A 24,344-nucleotide genomic window follows, 5' to 3' on the forward strand; every position below is an offset into this window, starting at 1 on the left:
GGTGGGGTGATGTAACACGAGAGAGAGACGCAAAGTTCAGGAGAAAAAGATTTAATACATGACATCATCACATGACATCATCACGTAACAATCAACACTGTCAGGTGAGTGTGTTCATCCAGATGTGTGTGTGTTGGTCCAGATGTTCATCCAGATGTGTGTGTGTGTGTGTGTGTGTGTGTTCATCCAGGTGTGTGTGTGTGTGTGTGTGTGTGTGTGTGTGTGTGTGTGTGTGTGTGTGTGTGTGTGTGTGTTGGTCCAGATGTTCATCCAGGTGTGTGTGTGTGTGTTGGTCCAGGTGTTCATCCAGGTGTGTGTGTGTGTGTGTGTGTTGGTCCAGATGTTCATCCAGGTGTGTGTGTGTGTGTTGGTCCAGATGTTCATCCAGGTGTGTGTGTGTGTGTTGGTCCAGGTGTTCATCCAGGTGTGTGTGTGTGTGTTGGTCCAGGTGTTCATCCAGGTGTGTGTGTGAGTGTGTGTGTGTGTGTTGGTCCAGGTGTTCATCCAGGTGTGTGTGTGTGTTGGTCCAGGTGTTCATCCAGGTGTGTGTGTGTATGTGTGTGTTGGTCCAGATGTTCATCCAGGTGTGTGTGTGTTGGTCCAGGTGTTCATCCAGGTGTGTCCAGCTGCAGACAGGTGAGCTGCAGAGGAGGAGTCGTCCTGCTCATGAAGTCTCTGTCTCCTCGACTGAACCTCCTCATCTCTGACACACACACACACACACACACACACACACACACACACACACACACACACACACACACACACACACACACACACACACACACACACACACACACACACACACACACACACACACACACACACACACACACACACACACACACACACACACACACACACACGTTGATCATTACACACCCTTTGATGACGTGACCAGATGTTGCTGCTACTGGTCATTAACATCCGTCCTATGTGTGGTGTCCTGGGGAAACCCTTCACATGGTGGGATTTTGACATTTTAATGTTTTAATATTCCCATAAACTAGAAGTTTTCATCCATTCATAACTGTCTGAATAACTGAGATATCCCTCTCAGATCAAAAGTTATGGGCATTTTAATCTATTATGACCAAAAAACTGAAAAGTGAAAAAACTGGCTTTGAATAGAACGTTGCTGTTTAACCCTCGAAAGACGAGTGTTTTACAAAACATCAAACAACTTCTGAACAGTTTATGATAAAGACGAGCTGTAAAAAAGCTTCTGAATCGTGGGATTCTCTGCTTTCCGAGGGTCCTTGAATGTTACATCTACGGTAACAACGGACCTGTCTCCCCCTGTTGTCCATGTGGCTACTTGTGCGGCGGTGTGTGTGTTGCCTCTGTGCCGTCCAAGAGTTCACCTGTGTCGTTCTATGTCTTGGGTTTCTCCTGTATTTTACTGTGATCTGTATTTTTCTGCAAACTGTATTTTATTGTGATTGTATTGTGAGTTTTATGTTGGGACTACAGATGGAAATTAGCCCTAGTGGCTAAATCTGGTACAACCATCTCTTCTCTGTTCTTGATTAATGGTATTGTAGCTACACTGTCCCGTGATAATAAACTAAACTAAAAAAAAAAAGTCTCCTCTAGTGCTGCTGCTGCTGCTGCTCAGCTGGAAATGAAACGCTGCATGCTATTCGTCACAAAAACATTAAAATAAGTACTTTCCGTTTTGTTTTCTTAAAATATTTATCCACCACGATGTAGTAGGGAGTTCAAAGTACCAGAATCACACAAAATATAAAAATCGTGGAAATAGTAAGGCAAGGCAAGGCATCTTTATTTATATAGCAGCGCATTTCATACCAAGGCAACTCAATGTGCTTTACATAAAGACTAAACATTTTTAAAAAAGAAGCATAAGACAGAATAAAAACAAACAAAACACTAAAAACAGAGTTAAAAGCAAGAGCAAATAAAAGTAAAAGAAAAGAAAATAGATAAAGTTTTAAGTTCTCAGCTATAGGCACGTGAAAAGAGAAATGTTTTTAACCTGGATTTAAAAGTGCTGACAGTTGGGGCTGATTTCAGTTCTGCTGGTAGTTTGTTCCAGTTGTTGCAGCATAAACAGCTAAATGCTGCTTCACCATGTCTGGTCTGAACTCTGAGCTCCACTATCTGACCTGAGTCAGTAGATCTCAGAGCTCGACTGGGTTTAGACTCTACTAACATGTCTTTCATGTATTCTGGACCTAAACCATTCAGTGATTTGTAAACCAGGAGCAGAACTTTAAAATCTATTCTGTAGCTGACTGGGAGCCAATGTAAGGTCTTAAGAACCGGGGTGATGTGATCTGATCTCTTTGTTCTGGTTAAAACTGGAGCTGCAGCGTTCTGAATGAGCTGCAGCTGTTTGAGACTTTTTGGGGGAGACCAGTCAGAAGACCGTTACAGTAGTCAAGTCTACTGGAGATAAAAGCATGAATCAGCTTCTCCTGATCAGTTTGGGACATAAAACCCTTAAAGCAGAAGTAAGTGGTCGGGTCGTTTTCGCTAATGCTGCGTTCCAGGCAGGCTTTTGAAACCGTAAATTACAGCTTCAAGTCACAACTTACGACTTTGTAGCGTTCCAGGCAACCCACTCGTGTTTCTCCGACCTGTTTTACCTGTGAAAGTCACTATAACGGCCACTCGTAACTTCTGACCCGTGAACTCGTACCAGATCGAACTGGTACCACTTCACAGGTCGGAAAAACAGGAGTTACGAGTTTCCTTGAACGCACCATAACAGTCCTCGTCCCTACGTCACCACATTCAGGCGCATCCCTTGGCTGCACACACAGAGAGGACTGCCCCTTTATGCCGTTCTCTCTCCTCATTGGATAAAGGTTGTAGGATACAAGGAAAGTTTTCTCCTGGGCTCAGAGCAGAGCAGAGTGACTGACAGACCCGTGTTTCAGACCAAACACTCTATAGAAGTGATTGCTGTCGGAAGATACAACTATTTAAGACTTAGATTAACACAAACATTCACCTGACTTCTGCTTTAATTCTGGATATGTTCTTCAGTTGATAAAAGGCTGATTTGGTGACTGATTTGATGTGGCTGTTGAAGGTCAGATCTGAGAGGTTTCAGACTTGGTCTTTAGTTTTTCTTTAGTTTCTAAACAGTAGCTACTTTTCCACCTGTTTTGGCTGTTTGCCACAACAGAACGTCAGCTACTTCTGACGGGTTTTCCCAGGCCGCCGCACGTGTTTGAGTAAAGCTGATCAATGTGCGACAGAGCATCGTGGTAACCGTGGTAACTGGCTGACAGGTGTGTGTGTGCGTGTGTGTGTGTGTGTGTGTGTGTGTGTGTTACCCTCGGGTCTCTGCTTGCTCGTCCTCCTGCAGGTGAGCGAGAGCGGCACACACACCTCGCTGCTGCACACACACAACAGGAAGTGGAGGAGCGCATCGTCACGGTCGCCGCCGTCACACACCTGAGACACACACAGGAAGTGACATCACCACATCACCACAGACAGGAAGTGACATCACAGGCAGAAAGGCGTCTGATTGGACGGGGAACTGACCAGGCTGCGGCCGCGGGGGTAGACCCTGACGTGACCTCTGACCCTGACGGCCCGCTGAAGCCCCGCCCACTGAGCCTCGGCCAATCGCAGCAGAGGACGGACCAGAGCGCCGGACACCCAGAGGTGAGCCTCGCCGGTCCCGTCCTCAACCACCAACCTGATCAATAATCAATAATCAATACACACTGATCAATGCGGGGGGAGGGGGGGTGGAGGAGGGAGGAGGAGGAGGAGAGAAGAGGAAGAGGAGGAGAGCAGAGGAGGAAGAGGAAGAGGAGAGAAGAGGAGGTGAGCCTCGCCGGTCCCGTCGTCAACCACCAACCTGATCGATCAATAATCAATACACACTGATCAATGAGGTGGGGGGGGAGGAGGAGGAGGAGGAGGAGAGAAGAGGAGGAGGAGAGAAGAGGAAGAGGAGGAGGAGGTGAGCCTCGCCGGTCCCGTCGTCAACCACCAACCTGATCAATAATCAATACACACTGATCAATGAGGGGGGGGGGGGAAGAGGAGGAGAGAAGAGGGGGTGAGGAGGAGGAGAGAGGAGGAGAGAGGAGAGAAGAGGAGGAGGAGGAGAGCAGAGGAAGAGGAGAGAAGAGGAAAGAGGAGGAGGAGGAGAGAAGAGGAAGAGGAGGAGGAGGAGAGAAGAGGAGGAGGAGAGAGGAGGAGGAGGAGAGACGAGGAAGAGGAGAGAAGAGGAGGAGGAGGAAGAGGAGAGAAGAGGAAGAGGAGGAGGAGGAGAGAAGAGGAGGAGGAGGAGAGCAGAGGAAGAGGAGAGAAGAGGAAGAGGAGGAGGAGAGGAGGAGGAGGGGGAGAGAAGAGGAGGTGAGCCTCGCCGGTCCCGTCGTCAACCACCAACCTGATGATCAATACATACAGATCAATGAGGAGGTGGGGGGGGGGGGAGGAGGAGGAGGAGGAGGAGGAGAGAAGAGGAAGAGGAGGAGGAGGAGAGAAGAGGAGGAGGAGGAGGTGAGGAGGAGGAAGAGGAGAGGAGGAAGGAGAAGGAAGACGAGAGAGGAGGAGGAGGAGGAAGAGGAGGAGGAGAGAAGAGGAGGAGGAGGAGAGAAGAGGAGGAGAGCAGAGGAAGAGGAGGAAGAGAGAAGAGGAAGAGGAGAGAAGAGGAGAGAGGAGGAGGAAGAGAGAAGAGGAAGAGGAGAGAAGAGGAGGAGGAGAGAAGAGGAGGAGGAGAGAGGAGGAGGAGGAGAGAAGAGGAGAGAGGAAGAGGAGAGAGGAGGAAGAGGATTCCTACTTTGCTCTGGAGTGGAAGACTGAGGAGGTCGAACGACACTGAGAACTGGAACAAGACTGAGAGAGAGAGAGAGAATGACAATGAGCAGCTAAAGTCACAACAACAACTTCAACTTTATTGATTTCATTTCATTTTTCATTTGACAACATGAACTGAAAACCAAATCAACGGACAAAGTCACAGACAACTTAGTTCCTAACGACAAAAAAGCCAGAGACGGAGTCGGAGGAAGTGACTCATTTAGTCCTACTCCTACATACACAGAGAACAAACTGAAATGTATCTATGCTGCACATAACAAATAAGGTTGAAAGGAACACACAACCCTATAACCATAACCATCAGGTGGAATTTATACAACCTCTTCCCTTCAGGGCATAGTCAGGGTTTAGGGTTAGTAAGTGTGCAGTAAAATTGTTGGTGCTCCACTAAAAGACACTTTCCTTGCTGTACAAAACTAGGGCCCTGAATAAAGCCAAACTCGTCCTGACTGACCCTAGCCATCCCTTGGCACCTGAATTTAAACTGATCCCATCCAGACGCAGATTTCATGTGCCAAGATGCAGGACCAACAGATTTAAAGATTCATGGGTTCCAGTGGCCATTGGCCTTCTTAACAATTGACAGCACTGTGGCCACTTTAACTCCTGTTTCATCCAGGATGGCATTGTTGCACTTTAACTCCTGTTTCATCCAGGATGTCATTGTTGCACTTTAACTCCTGTTTCATCCAGGATGGCATTGTTGCACATTTACTCCTGTTACAGGATGGCATTGTTGCACTTTAACTCCTGTTTCATCCAGGATGGCATTGTTGCACTTTAACTCCTGTTACAGGATGGCATTGTTGCACATTTAACTCCTGTTTAATCCAGGATGGCATTGTTGCACTTTAACTCCTGTTTAATCCAGGATGGCATTGTTGCACATTTACTCCTGTTACAGGATGGCATTGTTGCACATTTAACTCCTGTTTAATCCAGGATGGCATTGTTGCACATTTAACTCCTGTTTCATCCAGGTGGCATTGTTGCACTTTAACTCCTGTTACAGGATGGCATTGTTGCACATTTAACTCCTGTTTAATCCAGGATGGCATTGTTGCACTTTAACTCCTGTTTCATCCAGGTGGCATTGTTGCACTTTAACTCCTGTTTCATCCAGGTGGCATTGTTGCACTTTAACTCCTGTTTCATCCAGGATGGCATTGTTGCACTTTAACTCCTGTTTCATCCAGGTGGCATTGTTGCACTTTAACTCCTGTTTCATCCAGGTGGCATTGTTGCACTTTAACTCCTGTTTCATCCAGGATGGCATTGTTGCACTTTAACTCCTTTTCCAGGATGGCATTGTTGCACTTTAACTCCTGTTTCATCCAGGTGGCATTGTTGCACTTTAACTCCTGTTTAATCCAGGATGGCATTGTTGCACTTTAACTCCTGTTTCATCCAGGATGGCATTGTTGCACTTTAACTCCTGTTTCATCCAGGATGGCATTGTTGCACTTTAACTCCTGTTACAGGATGGCATTGTTGCACATTTAACTCCTGTTTAATCCAGGATGGCATTGTTGCACATTTACTCCTGTTACAGGATGGCATTGTTGCACATTTAACTCCTGTTTAATCCAGGATGGCATTGTTGCACATTTAACTCCTGTTTCATCCAGGTGGCATTGTTGCACTTTAACTCCTGTTACAGGATGGCATTGTTGCACATTTAACTCCTGTTTAATCCAGGATGGCATTGTTGCACTTTAACTCCTGTTTCATCCAGGATGGCATTGTTGCACTTTAACTCCTGTTACAGGATGGCATTGTTGCACATTTAACTCCTGTTTAATCCAGGATGGCATTGTTGCACATTTACTCCTGTTACAGGATGGCATTGTTGCACATTTAACTCCTGTTTAATCCAGGATGGCATTGTTGCACATTTAACTCCTGTTTCATCCAGGTGGCATTGTTGCACTTTAACTCCTGTTTCATCCAGGTGGCATTGTTGCACTTTAACTCCTGTTTCATCCAGGATGGCATTGTTGCACTTTAACTCCTGTTTCATCCAGGTGGCATTGTTGCACTTCAACTCCTGTTTAATCCAGGATGGCATTGTTGCACTTTAACTCCTGTTACAGGATGGCATTGTTGCACTTTAACTCCTGTTACAGGATGGCATTGTTGCACTTTAACTCCTGTTTCATCCAGGTGGCATTGTAGCACTTTAACTCCTGTTCCAGGATGGCATTGTTGTACTTTAACTCCTGTTTCATCTAGGTGGCATTGTTGCACTTTAACTCCTGTTCCAGGATGGCATTGTTGCACTTTAACTCCTGTTTCATCCAGGTGGCATTGTTGCACTTTAACTCCTGTTTCATCCAGGTGGCATTGTTGCACTTTGACTCCTGTTTCATCCAGGATGGCATTGTTGCACTTTAACTCCTGTTTCATGCAGGTGGCATTGTTGCACTTTAACTCCTGTTTAATCCAGGATGGCATTGTTGCACTTTAACTCCTGTTTCATGCAGGTGGCATTGTTGCACTTTAACTCCTGTTTAATCCAGGATGGCATTGTTGCACTTTAACTCCTGTTTCATCCAGGTGGCATTGTTGCACTTTAACTCCCGTTTCATCCAGGATTGCATTGTTGCACTTTAACTCCTGTTTCATCCAGGATGGCATTGTTGCACTTTAACTCCTGTTTCATCCAGGATGGCATTGTTGCACTTTAACTCCTGTTCCAGGATGGCATTGTTGCACTTTAACTCCTGTTCCAGGATGGCATTGTTGCACTTTACCTCCTGTTTCATCCAGGTGGCATTGTTGCACTTTTACTCCTGTTTCATCCAGGTGGCATTGTTGCACTTTAACTCCTGTTCCAGGATGGCATTGTTGCACTTTAACTCCTGTTTCATCCAGGATGGCATTGTTGCACTTAAACTCCTGTTTCATCCAGGATGGCATTGTTGCACTTTAACTCCTGATCCAGGATGGCATTGTAGCACTTTAACTCCTGTTTCATCCAGGTGGCATTGTTGCACTTTAACTCCTGTTTCATCCAGGTGGCATTGTAGCACTTTAACTCCTGTTCCAGGATGGCATTGTTGTACTTTAACTCCTGTTTCATCTAGGTGGCATTGTTGCACTTTAACTCCTGTTCCAGGATGGCATTGTTGCACTTTAACTCCTGTTTCATCTAGGTGGCATTGTTGCACTTTAACTCCTGTTCCAGGATGGCATTGTTGCACTTTAACTCCTGTTTCATCCAGGATGGCATTGTTGCACTTTAACTCCTGTTCCAGGATGGCATTGTTGCACTTAAACTCCTGTTTCATCCAGGTGGCATTGTTGCACTTTAACTCCCGTTTCATCCAGGATTGCATTGTTGCACTTTAACTCCTGTTTCATCCAGGATGGCATTGTTGCACTTTAACTCCTGTTCCAGGATGGCATTGTTTTTTTTTATCATTCAAGTTTTTATTTTTATTTTTAAATGTAAACATAAACAGACAGTATACTTTCAATCATATAACAGTCCATAACAAATGCTCATGTTTGAAACAACCAACCTAAACATTCAATTACATTCACATCAGTGCAGTCATCACCCTGTCGTAACACCATTACATGTGAGAAAACGGTCCCATGACCTCTTGAAATTATCAACATCATCATTGATTCTGGCCAACATGTGTTCGTATGATACAACCTCTAACATTACGTCGATCCATTTTTTGATCTCCGGAGAGGATGAGCTTTTCCACACTCTGAGAATTATTCGAGCAGCTGTAACAGCCCCTAACTTTATCACCACAAGGTGACATTTTGGTATGTTAGGCAACTCTGTTTGGTCTCCCAGCAGGCACACTCTTGGTGATACTGGTATTATTGACCCTACCCACTTCCCTATGTATTCAGTTACTTTTTCCCAGAACAGTTTAATGTGTTTACACTCCCAAACAGCATGTAGATATGTTCCGGTCTCTTCTTGACATTTCCAACATAAATTATTAGCCAACAACCCCATTCTGTAGAGTTTAGATGGAGTGAAATAATACCTGTGTATTAATTTGTACTGGGTAAATTTCCCTCTGGCCTCCTTTATATGTTTTCCTGAGTTTGCTAATATTCTCAGCCAAGTTTCATCATTCAATTCACACCCTATGTCTTTCTGCCAGATACATCTCAGATTTTGACAGATATTTTCCTTTAACCCATTAAAGATTCTGTAAAACACAGCTGCCCTGCGGGTTGTGTCAGGTTGGTCCAGAAATGCCACCACCGGATTCTTGTCTTGTGAGAATTGACCCTTAGTTATACTGTCTCTGATTTGTAAAAACTTCCAAAAATTCCCTTTATCTTCCAAGTTGTATTTTTGCTTAAGTTCAGAAAAAGAAATAAACACTCTACCAGAGTACAGGTCACCCACATTACATATTCCTTTCATAAGCCATTGATTCCAGTGAACAGTCTTTTTCCCAACACGTATTGCAGGGTTGTGCCATATAGATGCATATGATTGTCTTAGATGTGATGTGCCACACATTCTATGCACTTCTCTCCAAACAGTCTTAGAATGTGCTAGCACCGGGTTTGAGAAGTAGTCCTGTCCATCAGAGGTTGGTCCATGTGAGAAAACGTCCAAAGGCTTGTAGGGGTTTGTCAGTTCCTGCTCAATTTTGATCCAGCTCAGCTCAGAGTCAGTTCTCCCCCAATGTTTAGCCAGTCTGGACATTTCAAACGATAGGTTATATAGTCTGACATTGGGTAGAGCCATTCCTCCTATGCTCCTTGGTGACCACATCTTCTTTATGTTAATCCTTGGTCTCTTCTTGTCCCATAAAAAGTCTTTGATAATTTTGTCATATTGCTTATAGAGTTGAGGTGTTATACAAACAGGTAACATCATGGAAACATAATTAAACTGTGGTGCAACCACCATTTTAATCACATTTATTTTTCCCCATAAACTAAGTTTCAGTTTTTCCCATTTGTCCAGGTTCAGTTTTATCTTTTGAAGTAGTGGTTCCATATTGGACATCATTATTTCATCCAGCTTTGGATTTAATTGGATGCCCAAGTATTTCATACCTGAAGGTATCCATTTGAAATTGAATGATTTAACACTACTAGAATGACATGTGTTTGATAGAGGCATAGCCTCTGATTTGTGCCAATTTATCTTATAGCCTGATAATTTGGAGTATTTGTTGATACATTTCCAATAATACCGGTAGAGAACTAGCAGGGTCTGCTATCACTGCTAAGATATCATCAGCATACATAAAAAGCTTGTGTTCTCTTCCCCCCGCATACACACCTTTAATTCTCATATTAGCTCTGATTGCTAAGGCCAACGGTTCCAATACTATTGTGAAAAGTAGCGGGGAGAGAGCACATCCCTGTCTGGTCCCTCTGGAAAGACAAAACAAATTTGAGATCAACCCATTTGTGATGACAGCTGCTCTCGGGTTGGAATAAAGTATCTTCACCCATTTACAGAAATCAGCCCCGCATCCAAACTTGGAGAGAGCTAACATAAGAAACCTCCACTCCACGCGGTCGAACGCCTTCTCGGCGTCAAGTGAGAGGGCTGCGACCGGTATCGAACTAGAGCGGTTCATATGCATGAGATGTATGAGTCTTCGCATATTATCAGCGGAGGACCTATTTTTAATAAATCCCACTTGATCACCATTTATAATGTCTGGTAGTATCTTCTCTACACGTGATGCCAGTGTCTTTGTCAGAATTTTAAAATCTACACCTAGAAGGCTTACGGGTCTGAAATTAGATGGTTCTGATGTATCTCTGTCCTTTTTAGGTATTAGAGTAATTAATGCATCATTAAATGAATTAGGTAGACTGCCTGTCTCAAACGCTTCCCGATACACTTCAAGTAAAATAGGGGCTAAAATATCAATATACTTCTTATAGTATTCAACTGGGAAGCCATCCATTCCTGGTGACTTCCCAGTTTTCATGGACCGGATAGTAGCTCTAATCTCTTCCTCTGTTATGGGAGCATCCAATTGTTCTTTTTGTTCATTTGAGATGGTGGGCATGGTGAAGAATGCCTCCATTTCTTCTGCATCAGGTGTGCAGCTGGATGTATAGAGATCTTTATAAAACTTTTCAAAGGTCTCATTAATGTCTTTGGATGAAGTCACTATCCCATTGCCCTTTTTAATCATCGGGATGTTGTTAGAGTTGTCCTGTTGTTTCAATTGCCGTGCTAACAGTTTACCATTCTTTTCGCCCCCTTCATAAAAATTGGATTTAAGTCTGAATAAGGCGTATTCAGCTTTTTTATTGTATATGTCATGTAACTGATATTTCAAATTACATATGTTTTGGTATAATTGATCAGAATAATGTTTTGCCAGGTCCTTCTCCAAATTACGTATCTCTTGGTCTAATTTTTCTTCTTTCCTTCTATTTTCTTTTTTCAATTTTGAAGAGTGGGCAATTAATTTCCCTCTTATGAATGCTTTAGATGCTTCCCAAACAGAGGATATTTTTCCCGTGGACCCAATATTTGTTTCGAAGAAAAATTTGAGGTCCTCTGCTAATGTGTCACTGAAAGATTTGTCTTTCAATAACGTGGTATTGAGTCTCCAACGACCTCTTCTTATATTATCTGTATTTAGGTCAACATGCAACTCCACTGCGCTATGATCACTGAGGGCAATAGCACCTATCTCACAATTCACAATTGAGTCTACTAACGTGTTTGATACCAGAAAAAAATCAATCCTCGAATGTGATTTGTGGCAATGAGAGTAAAAGGTGTATTCTCTCTCACGTGGGTTCACTAACCTCCATATATCTACCAAATTAAGATCTTCTGCCAACATCTTAATTGCAGCTCTGTCTTTTGGTGTAGATTTACCACTTGGTCTGCTCCTGTCAATCATACCATCCATTACCTGATTGAAATCACCTGCCATTATAACCTGACCCTCCATTTGTCCTATCACTGTATTGACTTCATGGAAAAAATCGGGTTCCTCCTTGTTTGGAGCGTAAATATTACATAATATTGTCTTAATCCCATTAATCAAAGCTTCAATACAGATAAGTCGTCCTTCCATGTCATTGTGTTGCTTTAACATGACAAAGCTCAGGTTTTTATTAATGAGAATCATCACACCATTCCTTTTGGTTGAATAGGAGCTGTGATAAATCTTCCCCACCCAGTCTCTTTTAAATTTCACTGCTTCTTCCTCCTTCATTATATGCGACTCTTGAATAAATGCTATATCTGTATTTTTGGATTTTAAATATGTCAGAACCTTTTTTCTTTTAATATAACTCCCACAGCCATTTATATTCCATGATATGACATTAATATACCTGTTAGTAGTCATTTTTAGGTTTGTAATAGTAGGACTGTGACTGCCATTTATCTATCTTGGTTGTAGTTTTCACAAAACACATCTTTAAACTGATCTGAGCATTACTAGGGCAATACACTGTCTTAACAAACACAAACAACAACAAACCCTCACGCAAAGCAACTCGGAACTCACGGTTGCTAAGCAGCCCCCTCCCGTCCTGATTGAACATGGACTGGACTCAAGGGGGGAAAACAAAAAAAAACAAAAACAAAAAAAAAGAAAAACCTGACTTGGTCCGTGGGGCGCGGTTTCCTAGGCAACCCGACCGTCAGCCCCGACAAACCCATCAAAAAAGTTACCTTATTTCCATGAATTCACACACACCCCTCGTCATGCTCTCATTAAAGTGTTGTGGTCCTCTAGTTTGGATTCCGCATAAACCTCTCTGCTTCCCTGCTGTCTCGGAACGTCTTCTTTTCTCCCTTCCATGTAAAGATGAGTGTTGCAGGGTACACCAGCCGGTGTCTCACATTAAGCTCGTGCAGGCGTTTCTTCACCGTGCTGAAGGCTTTTCTTTTATCCACGAGCTCCTTCGTCAGGTCTTCAAAGAAAGACAGCTTGCAGTTTTCCCATTCGATTCCACGTTTCTCCCTTGCCACCTGTAGCACTTTGTCTCGCGCCGATGAACGTAGGAAGCGCATCATGATGGTCCGTGGTGGTCGGTCTGGGTCAGGCATGGGGGCGAGTGACCGATGCGCGCGTTCTATCTCGAAGCCAGGGCCCGCGAGACCGAGCCCCTCAGACAGAATCTTTTCCACATATTCCGCCACTTTGCCCGTCTCCTCTTTACCTTCTGCCAGTCCCACCATCCTGACATTGTTCCTCCGGCTTCGATTTTCGAGGTCTTCCACACGTGCCCACAGTGTTTCCAGTCTTCCATCACATTTCTCAATGTTTTTCTCCATCCCTGCTTGTATGTCCTCCATGTCCGAAATACGTTGTTCAGCTTCTCCCAGCCGTTCCTGAATGTTGTCCACCGAGTCTTTTAGTTCTTTTGTTGTCTCCTTAATTGCGACCACATCCCCCGCCACTCTTTGCAAAGTAGCGCTCATTTTTCGTATTTCTTCAAACATGTCTTCATCTATGTTTTTTCCAGCGCTCTGGTCGTTTGTTTTTTTCGGCGGGCTTCTGTTATCTGGCGCAGCCGGTGCAACAGTGGCCGTCGTCGGCGAGGTGTTCCAAGGTGGTAGCGGGTTGCTTTTCGCAGCTTGCTTGCTTCTAGTCGACGCACCTTGGAAAAAGTTTGCTCTGTTGTTGTTTGCCATCTTGCCGTATAGTTGCACACCGTCGGTTCACAGCAAGCAATGGACTTGTTGAAGTAGAGGCCACTAATATTACGTTAAAAAACGGGGTGTATGTTTCTTAAATCGAGTAATTAGCTGATGGTTGTCAGGAGCTCTCTTAGTGTGCCGCCATCTTCCCCGACGGTCCCACGTGACTCCCCCCAGGATGGCATTGTTGCACTTTAACTCCTGTTCCAGGATGGCATTGTTGCACTTTACCTCCTGTTTCATCCAGGTGGCATTGTTGCACTTTTACTCCTGTTTCATCCAGGTGGCATTGTTGCACTTTAACTCCTGTTCCAGGATGGCATTGTTGCACTTTAACTCCTGTTTCATCCAGGATGGCATTGTTGCACTTTAACTCCTGATCCAGGATGGCATTGTAGCACTTTAACTCCTGTTTCATCCAGGTGGCATTGTTGCACTTTAACTCCTGTTTCATCCAGGATGGCATTGTTGCACTTTAACTCCTGTTTCATCCAGGATGACATTGTAGCACTTTAACTCCTGTTCCAGGATGGCATTGTTGCACTTTAACTCCTGTTTCATCCAGGTGGCATTGTTGCACTTTAACTCCTGTTTCATCCAGGTGGCATTGTTGCACTTTAACTCCTGTTCCGGGATGGCATTGTTGCACTTTAACTCCTGATCCAGGATGGCATTGTAGCACTTTAACTCCTGTTTCATCCAGGTGGCATTGTTGCACTTTAACTCCTGTTTCATCCAGGTGGCATTGTTGCACTTTAACTCCTGTTTCATCCAGGATGGCATTGTTGCACTTTAACTCCTGTTTCATCCAGGATGACATTGTAGCACTTTAACTCCTGTTTCATCCAGGTGGCATTGTTGCACTTTAACTCCTGTTAAAGGATGGTATTGTTGCACTTTAACTCCTGTTTCATCCAGGTGGCATTGTTGCACTTTAACTCCTGTTTCATCCAGGATGGCATTGTTGCACTTTAACTCCTGGTACAGGATGGTATTGTTGCACTTTAACTCCTGTTTCAACCAGGTGGCATTGTTGCACTTTAACTCCTGTTTCATCCAGGTGGCATTGTTGCACTTTAACTCCTGGTACAGGATGGCATTGTTGCACTTTAACTCCTGTTTCATCCAGATGGCATTGTTGCACTTTAACTCCTGTTTCATCCAGGTGGCATTGTTGCACTTTAACTCCTGTTCCAGGATGGCATTGTTGCACTTTAACTCCTGTTTAATCCAGGTGGCATTGTTGCACTTTACCTCCTGTTTAATCCAGGATGGCATTGTTGCACTTTAACTCCTGTTTAATCCAGGTGGCATTGTTGCACTTTAACTCCTGTTTAATCCAGGTGGCATTGTTGCACTTTAACTCCTGTTTCATCCAGGATGGCATTGTTGCACTTTAACTCCTGTTTAATCCAGGTGGCATTGTTGCACTTTAACTCCTGTTTCATCCAGGATGGCATTGTTGCACTTTAACTCCTGTTTAATCCAGGTGGCATTGTTGCAATTTAACTCCTGTTTAATCCAGGTGGCATTGTTGCACTTTTACTCCTGTTACAGGATGTCATTGTTGCACTTTTACTCCTGTTACAGGATGTCATTGTTGCACTTTAACTCCTGTTACAGGATGGCATTGTTGCACTTTAACTCCTGTTCCAGGATGGCATTGTTGCACTTTAACTCCTGTTTAATCCAGGTGGCATTGTTGCACTTTAACTCCTGTTTAATCCAGGTGGCATTGTTGCACTTTAACTCCTGTTTCATCCAGGATGGCATTGTTGCACTTTAACTCCTGTTTAATCCAGGTGGCATTGTTGCACTTTAACTCCTGTTTCATCCAGGATGGCATTGTTGCACTTTAACTCCTGTTTAATCCAGGTGGCATTGTTGCAATTTAACTCCTGTTTAATCCAGGTGGCATTGTTGCACTTTTACTCCTGTTACAGGATGTCATTGTTGCACTTTAACTCCTGTTACAGGATGGTATTGTTGCACTTTAACTCCTGTTTAATCCAGGTGGCATTGTTGCACTTTTACTCCTGTTACAGGATGTCATTGTTGCACTTTAACTCCTGTTACAGGATGGCATTGTTGCACTTTAACTCCTGTTCCAGGATGGCATTGTTGCACTTTAACTCCTGTTTCATCCAGGTGGCATTGTTGCACTTAAACTCCTGTTTAATCCATATAATATCTTGAGGAAGAAGTTTATTTTTTGCTTTGTACATGTTTTGTATTGTAATGCAATCAACTAAGTCCCTGAATTTCTAAATGTTCAGGCGACTAAACAGTGGGTTGGTTGGCTCACGGAAAGGTTTATTACTGATGATTCTTATAGCCTTTTTTTGCAATAAAAAATAGAATTTGTATTTGTTCTGTATGTGTTTCCCCAGACCTCAATGCAATATGTCATATAAGGGGCAATTAATGAATAATATAATGTGACTAGTGATTGTTGAGAGAGGAAAGCTTGGGCTTTATAAAGAATTGCAATGAATTTTGACATTTTGGATTTGACATAATTTATGTGTGATTTCCAATTTAATTTATCATCAATGATAGCTCCAAGAAATTTGGTTTCAGGTACAAATTCAATTTCTGCATCATTTATTGTTAAGTTTCTGCTTGAATTCCTGATTTGAATTCTCCTCTATGTGTTTACATCTCATCTATGTGTTTACATCTCCTCTATGAGTTTACATCTCATCTATGTGTTTACATCTCATCTCATCTATGTGTTTACATCTATGTGTTTACATCTCATCTATGTGTTTACATCTCATCTATGTGTTTACATCTCCTCTATGTGTTTACATCTCATCTATGTGTTTACATCTCATCTATGTGTTTACATCTCCTCTATGTGTTTACATCTATGTGTTTACATCTCATCTATGTGTTTACATCTATGTGTTTACATCTCATCTATTGTGTTAAATACATATTAAATCAATTACTTATAATTTAATGTTGTTTTTACCGTTAAAATCATACGTCGTTAAGCGGCTGAGCCGAGTGGACTATTTAATAACTCTCGTTGGCGATGAAAGAGAAAAAAAAGAGGGACCCGCTGTGACGGCAGCGTGTTGCCATGGTGACTCTGCCACAGCCTGGTAGTTGATCAGTGAAGGGAGGTGAGGTGACGGCTTAAATGTTACGTGACACAAAGTTTTTCAGAGGCCCAGTGCACTTCTTACCGCTTGTGTGTTTACAGACTCCAGTGCCGTGATGCGCTGGAAAAAAAGTTGTTTTGGTCCGAGTGTCCGTTGCCGTGGTTACTAACAAGCGTTTGAGGCAGCGCAGCAATATTTAGAATGTTATCAGACACCCCGCAGCCTATCAGAATCGAGGATTCACCCAGACCATGGTATAACGTTACATAACATATACGATGTTACGCCGTGTGTGTTTGTGTGGTCTTAACCAGAGCGCGTTTGTGTTGCGGTGCAGCAGAGACGAGAGCTGGGACACCGGGGCGGGGAAAATGTTGCGGCTTATAGTCCAGAAAGTACGGTATATGTTTGAATTGATTTATATTAAAGCAGATATCATCGGCACGGCCGTTTCGGCTAATGCTGCGTTCAAGGCAGGCTTTTGAAACCGTAAGTTACAGCTTCAAGTCACAACTACGACTTGGTAGCGTTCCAGGTAACCCGTAGCTCGTGTTTTTACCGTCCTGTTGTCTGTGAAAGTTCCCTATAACGGCCACTCGTAACTTCCGACCCGTGAACTCGTACCAGATCGAACTGGTATGACTTCACAGGAAGGAAAAACGCAAAGTACGAGTTTCCTTGAACGCACCATGAGTTAGCAGCCCCCGCCCTTGTCAGGCATTAATTGGTCCTCGTGCTACGTCACCACATTCACGCGCATCCCTTGGCTGCACACACAGCCCTTCATGCCGTTCTCTCCCCTCATTGGATAACACTTGTATCCCACAAGGAAAATTTTCTCCTCGGGTTACAGCAGAGCAGAGTGACGGAGAGACTCGTGTTTAGGCTGAAATACTTCATGTAAGTGATTGCTGACGGAAAATAGGACTATTTAGGACTTATATTAACAAAAACATTCCACTGATATCTGCTTTAATGCATTATTTTAACTGTTCATCCATGTTCTTACTCCTACAACAGAGAAACACAAACGTTCCTTAGTGTTGCTCCTCACCTGTGTGAAGACGCTGCCACACAGCGAGCAGCTCCACTGCAGCTCCAGCAGCAGGAAACACACCAGGTGACCTCTGACCTGGCCCACGGTGCACCCCTGGCCCCCCCCGCCAACAGCCCACGGGCCCAGGTGCATCATGGGAGGAGGGGGGGGGCGGGCCGAGCTGAGGGGGGAGCAACACACAATCAATAATAAACCAATAAAACCTTAACAACCAATCACAGTCAGCTTCCTGTTTACCTGGTGGAGACGACGGTGACGCAGCTGATGGGTAGACTGCTGCAGTACGGCCCCCCCCTCCTGAAACACAGGTAAACTACAGGTAAACTACAGGTAGACTGCTGCAGTACGGCCCCCCCCTCCTGAAACACAGGTAAACTACAGGTAGACTGCTGCAGTACGGCCCCCCCCTCCTGAAACACAGGTAAACTACAGGTAAACTACAGGTAGACTGCTGCAGTACGGCCCCTCCCTCCTGAAACACAGGTAAACTACAGGTAAACTACAGGTAGACTGCTGCAGTACGGCCCCTCCCTCCTGAAACACAGGTAAACTACAGGTAAACTACAGGTAAACTACAGGTAAACTGCTGCAGTACGGCCCCTCCCTCCTGAAACACAGGTAAACTACAGGTAGACTGCTGCAGTACGGCCCCCCCCCTCCTGAAACACAGGTAAACTACAGGTAAACTACAGGTAGACTGCTGCAGTACGGCCCCCCCCTCCTGAAACACAGGTAGACTACAGGTAAACTACAGGTAAACTGCTGCAGTACGGCCCCCCCTCCTGAAACACAGGTAAACTACAGGTAAACTACAGGTAGACTGCTGCAGTACGCCCCCCCCCCCTCCTGAAACACAGGTAAACTACAGGTCAACTACAGGTAAACTACAGGTAAACTACAGGTAGACTGCTGCAGTACGGCCCCCCCCTCCTGAAACACAGGTAAACTACAGGTAAACTACAGGTAGACTGCTGCAGTACGGCCCCCCCCCCTCCTGAAACACAGGTAAACTACAGGTAAACTACAGGTAGACTGCTGCAGTACGGCCCCCCCCTCCTGAAACACAGGTAGACAACAGGTAAACTACAGGTAAACTGCTGCAGTACGGCCCCCCCCTCCTGAAACACAGGTAAACTACACGTAGACTGCTGCAGTATGCCCCCCCTCCTGAAACACAGGTAAACTACAGGTAGACTGCTGCAATAGGCTGAAACACAGGTAAACTACAGGTAAACTGCTGCAGTACGGCCCCCCCCTCCTGAAACACAGGTAAACTACAGGTAAACTACAGGTAGACTGCTGCAGTACGGCCCCCCCCCTCCTGAAACACAGGTAAACTACAGGTAAACTACAGGTAGACTGCTGCAGTACGGCCCCTCCCTCCTGAAACACAGGTAAACTACAGGTAAACTACAGGTAGACTGCTGCAGTACGCCCCCCCCCTCCTGAAACACAGGTAAACTACAGGTAACTAAAACTACAGGTAGACTGCTGCAGTACGGCCCCCCCCTCCTGAAACTACAGGTAAACTACAGGTAAACTGCTGCAGTACGGCCCCCCCTCCTGAAACACAGGTAAACTACAGGTAGACTGCTGCAGTACGGCCCCCCCTCCTGAAACACAGGTAAACTACAGGTAAACTACAGGTAGACTGCTGCAGTACGGCCCCCCCCCCCACGAAACACAGGTAAACTACAGGTAAACTGCTGCAGTACGGCCCCCCCCTCCTGAAACACAGGTAAACTACAGGTAAACTACAGGTAAACTACAGGTAAACTGCTGCAGTACGGCCCCCCCCTCCTGAAACACAGGTAAACTACAGGTAAACTACAGGTAAACTACAGGTAAACTGCTGCAGTACGGCCCCCCCTCCTGAAACACAGGTAAACTACAGGTAAACTACAGGTAGACTGCTGCAGTACGCCCCCCCCCTCCTGAAACACAGGTAAACTACAGGTAAACTACAGGAAACTACAGGTAGACTGCTGCAGTACGGCCCCCCCCTCCTGAAACTAAACCTAAACTACAGATAAACTCCAGGTAAACTCCAGGTAAACTACAGGTAAACTACGGGTAAACTCTAGATAAACTACAGATAAACTACGGGTAAACTCTAGATAAACTACAGGTAAACTCTTGATAAACTACAGATAAACTACGGGTAAACTCTAGATAAACTACGGGTAAACTCTAGATAAACTACAGGTAAACTACGGGTAAACTCTAGATAAACTACAGGTAAACTCTTGATAAACTACAGATAAACTACGGGTAAACTCTAGATAAACTACGGGTAAACTACAGGTAAACTCTAGGTAAACTCCAGATAAACTCCAGGTAAACTCCAGATAAACTCCAGGTAAACTCCAGGTAAACTCCAGATAAACTCCAGATAAACTCCAGATAAACTCCAGGTAAACTCCAGATAAACTCCAGATAAACTCCAGGTAAACTCCAGATAAACTCCAGATAAACTCCAGGTAAACTCCAGATAAACTACAGTATGTTAAGTCTGAGGAAGGGTCTTTGAGCCTGAAACGTTACTCCCTTTGGGTGATAATAAATGATTTATTGCTCTGGAGCTTTTTGCTGGTGTGTGCGGATTTTTCCTTTTTCATCACAAACTACAGTGTGTTACCTGGACACCCTCCTCTGGAAAGCAGACAGCAGCAGCGTGTTGCCTGGCAACAGGCCAGGTGGGTAGGGGGTGTGGCTTAAGTCCAGGTAAACCTGGAGGCTCCGCCCACTCTGATCGGACATGGTGAGACGCACACCTGGAGGGTCGATAAGAACACCTGGTGGTTAGAGTTACACACCTGGAGGGTCGTTAACACAGAGTTACACACCTGGAGGGTCGATAAGAACACAGCAGCTGGTTAGGGTTATGATGGGTTATGAAGGGTTATGAAGGGTTATGAAGGGTTATGAAGGGTTATGATGGGTTATGAAGGGTTATGAAGGGTTATGAAGGGTTATGAAGGGTTATGAAGGGTTATGATGGGTTATGAAGGGTTATGAAGGGTTATGATGGGTTATGAAGGGTTATGAAGGGTTATGAAGGGTTATGAAGGGTTATGAAGGGTTATGATGGGTTATGAAGGGTTATGAAGGGTTATGATGGGTTATGAAGGGTTATGAAGGGTTATGAAGGGTTATGAAGGGTTATGAAGGGTTATGATGGGTTATGAAGGGTTATGAAGGGTTATGATGGGTTATGAAGGGTTATGAAGGGTTATGATGGGTTATGATGGGTTATGAAGGGTTATGAAGGGTTATGATGGGTTATGAAGGGTTATGAAGGGTTATGATGGGTTATGAAGGGTTATGATGGGTTATGAAGGGTTATGAAGGGTTATGATGGGTTATGATGGGTTATGAAGGGTTATGATGGGTTATGATGGGTTATGAAGGGTTATGAAGGGTTATGATGGGTTATGATGGGTTATGAAGGGTTATGAAGGGTTATGATGGGTTATGAAGGGTTATGAAGGGTTATGATGGGTTATGAAGGGTTATGAAGGGTTATGAAGGGTTATGATGGGTTATGAAGGGTTATGAAGGGTTATGAAGGGTTATGATGGGTTATGAAGGGTTATGAAGGGTTATGATGGGTTATGATGGGTTATGAAGGGTTATGAAGGGTTATGAAGGGTTATGATGGGTTATGAAGGGTTATGATGGGTTATGAAGGGTTATGATGGGTTATGAAGGGTTATGAAGGGTTATGATGGGTTATGATGGGTTATGAAGGGTTATGATGGGTTATGATGGGTTATGAAGGGTTATGAAGGGTTATGATGGGTTATGATGGGTTATGAAGGGTTATGAAGGGTTATGATGGGTTATGAAGGGTTATGAAGGGTTATGATGGGTTATGAAGGGTTATGAAGGGTTATGAAGGGTTATGATGGGTTATGAAGGGTTATGATGGGTTATGAAGGGTTATGAAGGGTTAGGCATGATGCCGTGAGCGGTTAAGCTCAGGGTAAGATGCAGGTGGGGGCTGAAGCGCAAGAAGAAGGAAAAAAGGCAAAGGAAAAGGGGGAGAGAGGGAGAGACACACCACCAGAGACAGGCCAAACATAATAACAGGCCCTGAAGGAAGCAGAACTAGGAAGTGTTGGAGTGAATACTAAGTTTGGAGTGAACATTATACTAAGTGAGTTCTAGACACAGCCTTAGACTAAACCAGGTCCAGTTTGGTGGCAACATGCAGTAACACATGGTTCTGTAAATAATCTGGCTTACACCATGGTCTGGGTGAATCCTCGATTCTGATTGGCTGCGGGGTGTGATAATGGACACCCATAAAGATGTTCCGGTCAAATAGCCTGATTACGTTCTAAATATTACTGCGCTGGCTCAAACGCTTGTTGGTAACCACGGCAACGGTCATTCGGACCAAAACAACTTTTTTTCAGCGCATCACGGCACTGGAGTCTGTAAACACACCAGCGGTAAGAAGTAAAACTTTGTGTCACGTAACATTTAAGCCGTCACCTCACCTCCCTTCACTGATCAACCATCAGGCTGTGGCAGAGTCACCATGGCAACACGCTGCCGTCACAGCCGGTCCCTCTTGTTTTTCTTTTATCGCCGACGAGAGTTATTAAATAGTCCGCTCGGCTCAGCCTCTTAAAGACGTATGACTTTAACGGTAAAAACCACATTTTAACGGTAAAAACAACATTAAATCATAAGTAATTGATTTAATATGTATTTATCTGGTAAGTGACCATGGTATCAGCAGGATAATGCCCTTCCAGGTGTCTGATTATCAGAGATTAATGGACTTCACGGAAGCAACCGTTCACGCCTCCGCGTTGTCCATTAATTTCTGATAATGGACACCTCGAAGGGCATTATCCCTTACTTATTTAATCCAGCAGCCCTAGTTCACACCTGTCTTCACCTGTCTCCACCTGTCTTCACCTGTCTCCACTGACCTGTGTGTGTCTGTGGAGACTCAGTGGTCCTGTCAGTCAGACTGGTCCTGTCTGACACCACGGCCTGGAGAGACACCAGCTCTGAGCTGGAGAGACACAGAGAGAGACAGTTAGAGTTACATGGTGTAGTTCAGTCAGCAGCCTGTGGGGGCAGCACTGAGCTCCATCAGTTACCTGCAGTCCAACACCTGAGAGACAGACAGCACCGGGGGAGGGACAGCCTGAGACGGAGACAGAGAGACTTTTTATTCATTAGTTTCTATTAGATTCAGTGAGTTGCAACACGTCAGGATGTTTTGAGTCAGTGTAGCTGTGTCCTAATGATGAGAGGACAAGTCTTCTCCTCCTCTTTACTCTGGTATCATGATGATCTTTACAGTAGTAGAAGGTAGTTACCATCTACCTCTCTACTCTGACCTCCTGGATCACACCTGTCACAACCACTACAGCTCCTATATTATGAAAAACAGGTTTTTCCTGGTCTCTAACTGCATCGACTCCTGAGCTAAGTTGATGAAATACCGACCAGTTTGAAGTGATAAAGTGGTAATGATCTTTGCCGTGTACAGTCACCATGTTACTTAAAGGTGCAGACACAGAAACAGCTTGTTCTCAGCAGAGCTCATTGGAGCCACTTGTAGACAGCCGACATTCAGGACCAGGGATCAGTTTGGGACGACACATTTACAATACAGTTGAGTTGGACGTCTGACAGCTGAGTGAAACTGAGTAAAAAGAGTCTAATATGGGATCTTTAACACTAGAACCGCCGAGGGGTCATTTTTACCCCCCTGGTGTTTTTAACTCTGTGGAACTCTGTTACTTCTCTCAGTTCATGACTTTTCCTAAAATGACTTCATTAATCTGTGTCTAGTGAATGTTGAAGTCTGTGAGATAAAAACAACCATTTATACCCAGAACCGCCAAGGGGTCATTTATACCCCCCAATAGACAACAGCTGTTTAGTGCCGTGCTCAACGTTCACGCCGCTGTCCGGTTGCTTGACAAGTAGCCTACCTATCCTGCCGACCATGGCCCAAGAGAAGAGGAGGAAATGTGTTAAAATGCAGTAAAAACTAAACCTCTACAATGTGCATGAAGAGTCTACATGTGGACAGTTCTGTATGGACCTGACACAGCAACAGGGTTTCTGCAGGCAGCTGCTACCAGCTAATCAGCCTCAGTCAACACCACGTGTGTGTGTGTGTGTGTGAGAGGAAAAACGTTTTTGATTGATGATGAAATAGTGTAAAGCAACAGTGAAATGAACAACCGTCCCCATGAAGTGTAAATGTCAAAGTGTTTTTATGAAGCTACTTCTTATTTAACAGAAAGGAGGAAAATTAACTTCACTGCTTCAAATCAGTGATGGATGAAGGTCAAGACCCTATGGTGTTGTAGTGGTGAAGACACAGTGAAGAGCTGCTGCTGTGTGTCTCTGTGTGTCTGTGTGTGTGTGTGTGTGTGTGTGTGTGTGTGTATCTCTGTGTGTTACCTTCAGCAGCAGTGCCGTGTGTGTCACAGAGTGAAACCTCCAATCAGCTTGGACCTGTAGGGTGGAGTCAGTGTGAAGCTCCGCCCCCCTCCGCCCAGGAAGGCTGCAGCCAATCAGAACACTGGGATCCTGACGGACGGACAGAGTGACAGTTGATGGTGACATCACAGCTGATGACATCACAGCTGGTGACATCACAGCTGTAGTTCCAGTTATATCCACCTTTTTCCGAACGTCTAAAACGTAGCCTGTTTTGCCGGTTTTGCTCTTCCGGTGGAATGTTATGTTTACGTTT

The 24,344-nt window shown here is 44.5% G+C and overlaps 1 protein-coding gene across 1 annotated transcript in view; it reads right to left on the minus strand.

Annotated features, from left to right (window-relative positions):
• Positions 1-569: 569 nt before the first annotated feature.
• ctc1 (CTS telomere maintenance complex component 1) overlaps positions 570-24,344 on the minus strand; it is a 49,714-nt gene continuing 25,939 nt past the window's right edge. Inside the window, exons 16-25 of the mRNA XM_085806437.1 lie at positions 24,050-24,178; positions 22,729-22,775; positions 22,555-22,640; positions 20,247-20,382; positions 17,846-17,905; positions 17,606-17,768; positions 4,775-4,830; positions 3,523-3,679; positions 3,309-3,429; positions 570-703 (exon numbers count right to left, since the gene is read on the minus strand). Coding sequence (XP_085662563.1) covers positions 609-703; positions 3,309-3,429; positions 3,523-3,679; positions 4,775-4,830; positions 17,606-17,768; positions 17,846-17,905; positions 20,247-20,382; positions 22,555-22,640; positions 22,729-22,775; positions 24,050-24,178 — 1,050 coding nt within the window. The 3' untranslated portion in view covers positions 570-608. The remainder of the gene's footprint in view (positions 704-3,308; positions 3,430-3,522; positions 3,680-4,774; positions 4,831-17,605; positions 17,769-17,845; positions 17,906-20,246; positions 20,383-22,554; positions 22,641-22,728; positions 22,776-24,049; positions 24,179-24,344) is intronic.

The sequence above is a fragment of the Trachurus japonicus genome, chromosome 18 (assembly GCF_045865225.1).
Source record: "Trachurus japonicus isolate A0001 chromosome 18, Traja_1.0".
In the NCBI taxonomy this organism is placed as follows: Eukaryota; Metazoa; Chordata; class Actinopteri; order Carangiformes; family Carangidae; genus Trachurus; species Trachurus japonicus.